We start from the raw sequence: 10,888 nt of genomic DNA, 5'->3' as shown, positions 1-10,888 counted from the left end.
ATTCATATCCAGAAGATATAAAGGACTTCAAATCAACAAGTAAAAGACAAACATCCATTTTTAAAAAAATAAACAAAGGACTCAAGCACAAATGGACAATAAGTATTTGAAAATGTGCTCAACAGCCTTACCTGTCAGGGAAATGCAAATTAAAACCACAGTGAAACACGACTACATGCCCACTAGAATGGCTAAAAAGAAAAAGATTGACTGTATCAAGACATGGAGCATTTGGAAAACTCATATGTTGCTGGGGTAAGGATAGGGGCAGGGAAGTATAAATTGATTCAATCACTTCGGAAAACTATTTGGCAATTTCTGCTAAAGTGAAACATGTGCCTACTCTATGATCTGGCAGTTCTACTCCAAGAGAAATAAGGACACATGTTCAACAAAAGACATACAAGAGTGTTTATAGAGCTTTACTCCTAAGAGCCCACAACTGGAAACTACCCAATGTCCATCAGTGGTAGGATGGGCAGATAAATGGTGACACATTTGTACTTTGGAATACTACACAATTTAAAAAGAATGAGCTACAGCTATATTCAACAAGATGTATCAATCTCATGAACAATATTGGACAAAAGAAACTGGACACAAAAGAATACATCTTTTGTATACTGCAGGCTATTTATATGAAGTTCAAGAACAGACAAAACTAATTGTGACATAGGTCAGAATAATGGTTACCCTGGTGGCGAGGGAGTCACAAAGGGGACATCAGGGGTGCTGGAAATGTTCTGTATCTTGATCTGGGTGGTAGTCACATTGGGGTATACGTAAGTGAAAATTCATCAGGTTGTTTAAAAACATTCAGTTACTAAGGCCTGGCAAGCCCTTGTTCTGAGCAGGCTCCGTGCTGGGCCCCCAGCCCCTGCCATGGCAAATCTCATTCTGCCCTGTCTTGGACAGCTGCCATTCTGGGTCACGTCTGTAAACACAGAGAAAATGACCTGTGATGGTCGTATTAGTTTGCTAGGTACCACAAATGGAGTGGCTGAAACCACAGAAATTTATTGTCTCACAGTTCTGGAGGCTGGAAGTCCGAGATTAAGGTACCAGCAGGATCATGCTCCCTCTGAAGGCACTAGGAAGGATCCATTCCAGGCTTCCCACCTCACTTCCAGTAGCTCCTTGGCTTGTGGCAGCATAAGTCCGATGTCCACATGATGTTCTCCATATGTGCATGTCTGTGTCCAAATTTCCCCTCTCTATAAGAACACCAATCATATTGAAGTAGGGCCCCATCCTACTCCATGATGACCTTAACTAATCACATTTGCAATGACTCTATTTCCAGAGTTAGGATTAGGTGCCGGGGATTGGGACTTCAACATATGAATTTTGCAAGGGACACAATTCAATCCATTGCAGTTGTGTTATAAGCTATACTTCTCCTTGCAAGACAACACTGGCAGCTGGTACTGGGGAATATGAATTCTCTGGCCCTGTTGGTGGCAGAGGAAGAGGCTTCTCCTTGTGAGTGGAAGGATGGACCAGAGACACGACTTGTGAAGTGGTAAAGTGCAGGACTTAGGTTCAAACCCATCCTCATTTATATAATGACAATAACAGCTACCATCGGTTGAGCATTGATTGAGCAGGCACCATGCTCAGCATTTTGCATATACCATGTTAGCCATAAGCCTCTCAACTTCACAACTGTAAAATACACACCATTTCCAGTTTATGGATGAGGAAACTGAGCCTTGTAGCTGCCCAAAGAAACACGACAAAGAAGTGGCAAAGTCAAGATTTAAACCCAGGGCCGGCTGGGCTTGGTGGCTCATGCCTGTAATCCCAGCACTTTGGGAGGCCAAGGAGGGAGGACCATTTCAGGCCAGGAGTTAAAGACGAGCCTGGGCAACATAGTGAGACCCCCATCTCTACAAAACAAACAAACAAAAAACCCCCACCAAAACCAAGGCTGACCCATGGCCTTTTCCCACCACACTCTGAGCCCCTTTTCTGAGCCTGTTTCCTGTCTCTAAAATTGCACTAGAACAGAGTTGTTAGGGTTAAACAAGATACCTCACCATCTGACACATGGTGTGTGCAGGCTGACGACTTAGTTTTTCTCTTCCCTGCACCTATGCCCACAATGGGTGTCACGTGGGTGGAGCCTTTCCACCCTCTTCAGACCAAAGCAACCAACGCCCCCTGCTCTGAGCCCCTGTAGCTCCATTACAGCAGCTGTGTGAACACGTGCCTGCCTCTCTACCACTGCCACTCGAATGAGTTTTCCAGGGAGGTTGTGATTCATCTGGGTTCCCAGACCAGGGGAAAGGCCAGCAGTGTAGAAGCGCCCATTAAATGTGAAATGATGGCACTGGTGAACGGATCGACATAGAGACTGGGGGAAGAATGCAAGAAAGGAAGGGCAGACAGATGGGTGGAAGAAAGATATGTGGATGAATTGGAGGGATGGAAGGTTGGATAGATAGGAGGAAGGGTGGACAGATGGATGAATGGGTGGAAGGATGGCCTGACGAACAGGTGGCGTGATGAATGAGTGGAAGTTTGAATGCCAGAGGGAAAGACAGATGGAATGACGGATGGATGGATGGATGGACACAAAGAGTAAACAATAGGTGGAAGGATGGATGGATGGATAAAGAGACGGATGGAAGATGAAGTGGGATGATGGATAAATGAAAGGGCAGAGGGGGAAGCAAGACAGGCTGAACAAAAAGGACCGTGGGAGAATGGAGGAGGGTGTGGGGAAAGAAACATTGCTTGGGATTTTAGGACGACCGTGCTGGCAGGACAGAGGCCGGCACGCAGGGTCTTTGCGTACTTTCTCCTCCAGAAGCACGGCCCATTTTGCCCCATCCCTACCCGACAGGCCCTTGAGAGCCTTCGGATCTCCGCCTGAAAGAAAGTAGCGCTCCCGCGCTGGGAGCGGGCGAGACCCAGGAGAAAGTGCGGGAGTGGGCGGGGCGGTCCTGGGCCCCGCCCCGCCTTGCTCAGCCCCGCCCCGCCCGGCTCAGCCCCGGCAAGGCGTGAGCCCCGCAGCGCGGCGCAGGTGCCGGCATAGCTGCGGGAGCCCAGGCCAGGTGAGCGCAGCCGGGGCGCGGGCTGGGGACGCGGGTGTGAGCGGGAGAGGAAGAGCGAGGGGGCCACCTGGGGTAGGGGCTTACCCTCGAGTTCCGCCGGGGCAGCCTCCTCCTGTCCCTGCGAGGCCGACGCGCCCGGGTATCGTCCGTGACTGGGTCCCCACAGACCTGGATTCGGCGGAGCCATTTTCAGTGACTCCATCAAAGTTCCCTAATGTCCTCTGAGCCTCAGTTTCCACCTCTGCTTCACTGGGCTGCCAGCACTGTTCTGGGCGCTGGAGACACTATCGTGAACAAAACCCTGCTGGAGCTTGCATCCTAGGTTTGCAAAGCTCTTGGGCATCTGTCCTCCCATGACCACCCTGTGAGGAAGAGGAGCAGCCAGGGTTTTTTAGGTCCATTTTTTTTTTTTTTTGAGACAGAGTCTCACTGTGTTGCCCGGGCTAGAGTGCCGTGGCATCAGCCTGGCTCACAGCAACCTCCAACTCCTGGGCTCAAGCCATCCTTCTGCCTCAGCCTCCCAAGTAGCTGGGACTACAGGCATGCGCCACCTTGCCCAGCTAATTTTTTCTATATATTTTTAGTTGTCCAATTAATTTCTTTCTGTTTTTAGTAGAGACGGGGTCTCGCTCTTGCTCAGGCTGGTCTTGAACTCCTGAACTCAAACAATCCGCCCGCCTCGGCCTCCCAGAGTGCTAGGATTACAGGCGTTAGCCACCGTGCCCGGCCTTTTAGGTCCATTTTATAGCTGAGGTGCAGTGAAGTTTTAAGGATCTTGCCCAAGGGCACACCCCAGCAAAGGGTGCCTGAGGCCAGCTCCCAGCCCTTGCCACAAAAGTCATCTCCTTTGGGTAGAAAGAGCTCTGGTCCCACAGACCCTTCCCCAGAAGAGTCCTTTGGGTCTGGGTAGAGGAGGGCTCCACTCTGGGGCTGCGTCCTCTCCTGCCTCTGGGGGAATTAGGCCCATCCTCTGTGATGACTCTGATTTGGGGTGTCCTTCTATTAAACCCATGAACGTCAGTGCTTGTGTAGGGCATGACTGTATCCCTCACCCAGACCTTTGGCCGCAGGGCAGTGACAGAGGAGACTAAAATTTAGATTCAGCCCCAATGGCTGTCAGAGTCTCTGCCCTGTGACCACAACCAGCAACCACCATGGGTTTATCAGTCAATCAGTAACTCAACAAACACCTGTTCTGTCATGCAGCCAATGTGTGCAGAAACTCACCTATCTGCATCTGTAGGGCCTGGCGCAGAGCAAGCCCCTAGAACACAGTTGCTATTGTGATGATGATGATGATGATGATGATGATGATGATGACCTGGCCCCAGGTCCAGCCTCATTCAGTCTCAGGTGGAGTGGGAGGTGGGAGGCGATGGTGGTGACAGTGACCGATAGCCTGGCTCACTTTAAGTCTAGAGCAAGGAGGACAGGATCCTCGGTGCTGTCCCCCTAAGCCCATAGACCTGACCCTGAAGCCTGCAGGGGGCTGGGGCAGACCCTGTGGTGCCAGCCACCTGCTCTCCTGAGGGGCCTGAAAGAACCAGAGGTCAGCAGATGTCGGGGCAGGTGCAGGCGTAGCACTTGAAATCATGTACAAGTTTCCAGGGTGTAGAGCCCTTACAGATCCCACACAGATTCCTGTCCTCTTTCTCCCCCTCCTCCTCCTCCTCCTCCTCCTCTTCTTCCTCTTCCTTCTCTCCTCTTCTTCCTTCTCCTCCTCCTCCAGAAAGCACCCCCACCCACGTCCCCAGTTAGAAAACAGTCACTTCCCAGTCTGGTGAGGTTCCCTCTGGCATGATGTGATCTGTCTTCCTCTGGTGCTACTGGGATTTTAAGGAAGTGGTAAAGTCAGGAATGCTTGGTATAAACCTCAGTCATAAAGTGTGACTTTGGACCTCAGTTTCCCCAGCTCTAAAGTCCAAGGCTTGGCTGCCTTGTCTCCAACCCTCTACAGGAGGCTGCAGCCGCCATGGAAGTTCTCGAGATGCTGAAAGGGACAGGTTCACTGGGAACTCAGAGGGTGTCTAATTTCTAGCTGGAGTTCTCCCCTCAGGCCTAGGGGTCTGATAATCTATGTGACTTGAGACAACTCTAGAACGTTCTTTCTTCTGTTTTTCCCCACAGGTGGAGACGGTTTCTGTGTCCGTATAGCTCTGTAGAGGATGAAGCCCAACCCCACAGACAAAGCCACAGACCACGGCAAGAAAAGCCACCCTGTCTTCCAGGCCTGCGGAGGGGTCTCAGGCCCAGGGTCTGGTTTAGGGCCAGGGCCAGGGCCTAATGCTATGCCAGGACAGGGGGCAGGGCCTGGTGCTGTTCCAGGACATGACGCAGGACCTGGTGCTGTTCTAGGACGTGGGACAGGGCCTGGTGCTATTCCGGGGCCTGGGTCGGGACCTGGTGATGTTCCGGGACCTGGACCAGGTCTGGGCCCTAAGCCGGGAGCTGGGTCACTACCTGAGCCAGAGGTAGGGCCTGAGCCCAGATGGGAGTCTGGGACTGGACTCAAAGCCGGTGAGTCAATGATAACCCCACCACTAGCGCCGCAGAAGACTCAAGCCAACGCTGCAAAGGCTTCTAGGCAGAAGGTTCTGGTGACTGGAGGAGGAGGCTACCTGGGCTTCACCCTGGGTTCCAGCCTGGCCAGAAGCGGCATTTCCGTCATTCTGCTCGACCTCCACAGACCCCAGTGGGCACTGCCCTCGGGGACCGAGTTCATCCAGGTGCAGGATCAAGGGTCTCTGGGGACCAGTGGTGGTGGTCAGGGACAGTGTCTGATGTCAAACGAGTGGCATAGAGTTTCAGAGCACAGGCTCTGGGGCCAGACTTTGAGCTCCAACTCTAGCTCTGGTACTTCCCAGCTGGGCAGCTGCAGCCTCAGCCTCCATATCTCTGAGCCTCACTGTCCTCATCCTCAGACAGGGGACAGTAATAATACCTGCTCCACAAGGCCTCACAGGGAGATGAAAAGATGATAAAACACCCAGCATAGCCCCTGTGACCTAGAGCGCAAGATAGCTGGGGCCAGTGGTGCTGCCATTGCCCTGGAGAACCATCTAGTAAATCCTGCCCCACCAGCCTTTCCTGACCCTGCAGAGGCCTGGCCTGGCCTGGCCTGGGGGTGGTGAGGGCGGGGAAAGGAGAGGGGAGCAGTTCTGGGGCCAGACAAGGTGCAGAGTTGGTGTCTCTGTTGGCCTTGGACTTGAACCCCCTGCCTCTTTCTTCTCTGTTTCAGGCTGATGTCCGAGATGAAGAAACGCTGTACCGTGCCTTCGAAGGGGTGGACTGTGTCTTCCACATGGCCTCCTATGGGATGTCTGGTGTGGAGAAGGTGAGCCCCTCACATACAATGCCTGCAGTTGGACAGAGTGGCATTCGTGTCCTGGCTGTGCCCACCACACTCCTTCATGCCCATATATCCCACGTCACTCTTCACCTACTCCAGGGAGGGTCTGGGCTACTCCCGTCCTGCATTCTGCGTCCATGAGACCAGATACCAGTTCTGCCACTTTCCAGCTGTGTGGCCTAGAGCAAGGTAACTTTCCAGCAGGTTTTCAGTAACTCTTCTGTGCCAAGCACTGCACCAGGTCCTCCCAAGCGTCTTATTTAATCCTGCCAACCCCCCACACCAGGGGCTCGACCCCAGTGAGATGAGGGAGCTGAGGGCCAGATGGGGGATAGAGCCTCTCCTGGCTGCCCAGGGAGATGGTGGCAGAGCTGGGCACATACACAGCCTGTGGGCCGCTTGGTCCCCCTGCCTCTGAGCTGGATACTCTGCCACCCCCACCCCACCTGACCCTAAGCCCAGCCCTCTGGCTTCAGCAACGAGGCATGACTTTCCCACCTCCATCTTGTCTTTTAGCTGCAAAAAGAGCAGATTGAGTCTATAAATGTCGGAGGCACCAAACTAGTGATCGATGGTAGGTGCTCAGAGCCAAGTGTGACCTGCTGCGTTTCCCCCTCCTCGCCCCTCTCCTGCTGCAGGTCCAGCTCCCGGGGGGAGGGGTGGGGGGACAGAGCTGGGACCTTCCTGCCCACTCCCACAGAGGGTCTGTGGGCAGCACCTCCTTTCCACACTGCAGACCTGCCCAGGGCCCTGCATAGTTGTGACAGCCAGGCCTTGGCCTGTCTGGGAACGCAGGGTGCAGAGTTGGCACTCAGGGTTTAGGGGCTGGGCGGAAGAAAATTTGCCAAAGCACCAAAGTGGAAGACCCATGTCTGGGCTCTCTGGATATGTCCTGCCTTGTTCTGCATCTTGTTTTTCTCTCTGATTCTAGAGTATCTTTCTTCTATGTCCCCACTGAGTGAGAGCTTCTTCTGACTTGTCCCTGGTGAGGTAGCTCAGGGGCCAAAGCCACACTGAGAAAGAATAAGGAGCAAGCCTGGCCCTCGGGGATCCAGGATGCAGGGACTGGTCCCATACCCCAAGTTCAGGACAGGAGGCCCTTCCCTCCCCAGCAGCTCTGATTCTGGGAGGGCCCCAGGGGCCAGGATGTGTGTCGAAGATGGGGTAGAAATCGGTGGGTTCACCCAGAGAGGTCCCTGTGGGCACCTCTCTGCTGACTCCCTGCTCACACTTGGCCCCTGTGTGTGTGTGTCTATCTTTGTGCACGTGTGTGTGTTACCGTGTACACCTGTCGCTGCAGTCTGCATTCGCCGGCGGGTTCCAAGGCTCGTCTACACCAGTACTGTCAACGTCGTCTTCGGTGGGAAGCCCATAGAGCAGGGTGACGAGGACTCTGTGCCATATTTCCCGCTGGACAAGGTACTCGGCTTCCAGGAGAGGTGGGCGGGGTCCACGGGCCTGGGACCCACACAGCCCAAAGGGCAGGGAGGGTGAAGCTGGGGTTGACTTCACAACTTGGGGTGAGAGCCAGGAGGAAGGGGACCCCAAATCTGGATGGCATAAGCCTGCTCCAGTTTCAGCTGGCCATGCCCGCAGGGGCTTTGAAAGCAGACGGACCTGGCCTTGAGCTCCAGCCTGGCCACTTTCTACCTGTGTGACGCTGAGCAAGTCACTGAGTACCCTGAGCCTCTGTTTCTTCACTGGGGCATGATATCGCTATTGCCATGGGGCTGTGGAGAGCAGGAGATGAGACAATGTATGTGAAAATGCTATACGAGCACTAAAAGGTGACATATTAGTCATTCAGCCAGCGCACGTCCAGCCTTGGCGTCGCAGGGCAGGCTGTTTGGGGCTGGCGGGAGCATCATTCACTCAAGTTGCCCTGGGCCTTGCTGCTCTCTGAGCCCAGTGCTCCTGTGGCTCTGGGAGGAGACACACTCTCCTCCCACCCAGAGGGAGAGGAGGGGCAGCAGGGTGGGCCCAGGGCTTGGCCACATCCCAGTGGGGGTCCCCAGAGTCTGGCCCCTGGGGGGGTCTGAGGGCAGGTGCAGTCTTGGGGCCAGGCTGGGTGGGCGTTGCCAGCAGCATCGCTGACCCCTGTCTGGTGGCTCTGTTCTCCCTGTCCTCTGGCAGCACATGGACCACTACTCCCGAACCAAAGCCATTGCCGACCAGTTGACCCTCATGGCCAATGGGACGCCTCTCCCAGGTGAGTATTATGGGCTCTGCTCACCCCAAATGCACCTGCCACTGCTGCCACCCCTGAGGTATGTGTGTGATTCCAGCGTTTAGTTGACGTGTGTCTGACACCCACCTTCCTTCCGGAGGACCGGTCCCAGGGCTGTGGCCATTGATCATTCAACAGATTCTGAGCACCTGTCACGTGCCAGCACCCTGCCAGGGACACAGCCTGGAAAAAGTCAGGCCCAGTGTCTGCCCTCACATCACCCACAGTCTGGCAGGGAAGAGACTTGGGTTAACCTAAGTCTAGAGGTCTTTTCTGCTGCACAGAAGCGAATCCAGGTTTAGGGGTCCTCTCCAGATAGAAGAGTACAAAGTACAAAGTTAGGAATGTGGATGAGGTGCGGTGGTTTGGAAGGGCCGTGCAAGACCCAGAGGGGTCCTAAAACTTGACCTTCAATCACTTCCCAGAAAAATCTGCCTTGGCTGTCTTGTTACAATAAGGCAATATATTGCCTCTTCTTGTTATAGAGAAGTAATAATAGAATAGAATAGGAATAGTCCATATTTACTGAGTGCCTACTACATGCCAGGCCCTATTTTGCATGCTAATTTTATGTGCAAAAGTCTCATGAACTCTTCACAACATCTCTATTAGGTGAGAAGCTTAGGCATCCCTTGTTCTTCAAACTCAGGAGCCAAATCTATTTAGATACATTCCTTGCTATCCAAATTATTGCTAGTTGGTTTTGGAAATTCAGAAACTAAGAATCAGATAACTCGGTTTCCCTTCATTATCAAAACCATCTAAACTCGGGAGCCAAGTGGATTTGGGAAGTGAAGGATGCTTAACATTAGAATCCCTGATTTACAGGTGAGAAAACTGAGACTGATGACCTGACTTAGCTCAAGGTCACACAGCTGTTCGCTAGCAGAGGGAAGATTTGAACCCTAGGGGTGTCTAACACCAGAGGCTGGGGTCTAACCACTACCCAACGCTGCAGCCACAGCTGAGAGGGTCCCTGAAAGTGGGCTCTTTTCCCTAAAATCTCCCCCATCCCCATCAACCTGGGCCAGTCAGACCTGGCCCCCTGATCCCAGCGGGAACATCCAGCTGTGTTTTCCCAGGGGGTTGAGCCCGTGCAGTTGAATTCTCTTCCCTACCTGGGGCCTTCCCTGGCCGGCCCTGCAGCCTGCATGCCAGACACCTAATCCTCTGGCCAAGAATTATTTATGTGAGCACCCCCACTTTCCACAGTCAGAAGAGTCACGGATACCCTGGGCCTGGCCCTTCCGTGAAGTGGCTGCCGAGTGCCCCGCCTGCCAACATCAGCTGCAACCCGACCGCCCCTCACTGTGCCCAGGTGACCCAGAGTTTAAAATTAGCTGCAGGCTCTGTACAGAAAAGCTCGCCAGATACTTGCCTTTCAGGAGTCCAGCCACGGTCACCCTAGGTGATTTCCACTCCCTACTACCCCAGCTGCTCCCTGAGACTGTCTTAACTCGGCATGGAGGTTCCTGGGCCCAGGAGCCAAGGCCCAAGGCCTGTAGATCCCAGCTCAGTGTCAACGCAGTTGTGTCCTCCTGTCTCTGGGAGTGCCAATGTCCTGTGGCTGCTGGGACAAATTACCACAAACTTGATGGTTTGAAACAATGGAAATTTCTTCTCTCACCATCCTGGAGGCTGCAAGTCTGAAAGCAGGGTGTCATTTGGGCCTCACTGCCTCGGCAGGCTCCAGTGAAGAGAACTTCCTTGTCTCTTTCTGCTTCTGGTGGCCCCAGGCATTCCTTGGTTTGTGGCTGCGTTACTCCAAGCCCTGCCTCTGTCTTCATATGGCCTTCTCCTCTGTTTCTTCTCTGTGAGTCTCTTAGAAGGACCATTGTCATTGGCCTAGGGCCCACCTGGATAATCCAGCGTGACCTCATCTTGAGATCCTTGACTTAATTACATCTGTGAAGACCTTGTATTCAAACAAGGTCATGTTCACAGGTCTGGGACGTGGACAGACCTTTGGCGGGGGTCACCGTTGAACCCAATGCACTAGGCCCCATTGCGAAGTGAGGGGTGGAGGTTGCAGCAGTCAGGGTGTTTGGTTATGACCCACACCGGCCCTGGCTCGTTTATGGGGAAGAGGGAACTTATATTGGAAGGATATAGGATAGCTTCTGGAAAATTGATTTCTAGAAAAATGACCATCAGGGCTTGGAAAGGAGAATGTCAGGGACCTGGGTGGCAGGAGCCAGTGACCAGTCTCCTCAAGGTGAACCCACTCCTAGGATCCTATGTCCTGGTGTCAGT

General features: G+C 53.4%; 1 protein-coding gene across 1 annotated transcript in view; it reads left to right on the top strand.

Moving 5' to 3' along the window:
* Positions 1-10,888, top strand: part of SDR42E2 (short chain dehydrogenase/reductase family 42E, member 2) — a 28,840-nt gene that overhangs the window by 6,521 nt on the left and 11,431 nt on the right. The window contains exons 2-7 of the mRNA XM_012644939.1: positions 5,415-5,486; positions 5,612-5,785; positions 6,298-6,393; positions 6,925-6,982; positions 7,709-7,827; positions 8,542-8,617. Coding sequence (XP_012500393.1) covers positions 5,415-5,486; positions 5,612-5,785; positions 6,298-6,393; positions 6,925-6,982; positions 7,709-7,827; positions 8,542-8,617 — 595 coding nt within the window. The remainder of the gene's footprint in view (positions 1-5,414; positions 5,487-5,611; positions 5,786-6,297; positions 6,394-6,924; positions 6,983-7,708; positions 7,828-8,541; positions 8,618-10,888) is intronic.

This window comes from Propithecus coquereli, unplaced genomic scaffold (assembly GCF_000956105.1).
Source record: "Propithecus coquereli isolate 6110/MARCELLA unplaced genomic scaffold, Pcoq_1.0 Scaffold223, whole genome shotgun sequence".
Lineage (NCBI taxonomy): Eukaryota > Metazoa > Chordata > Mammalia > Primates > Indriidae > Propithecus > Propithecus coquereli.
Note: the sequence above shows the minus strand (reverse complement) of the source record. Positions and strands in the feature narration are given on the sequence as shown.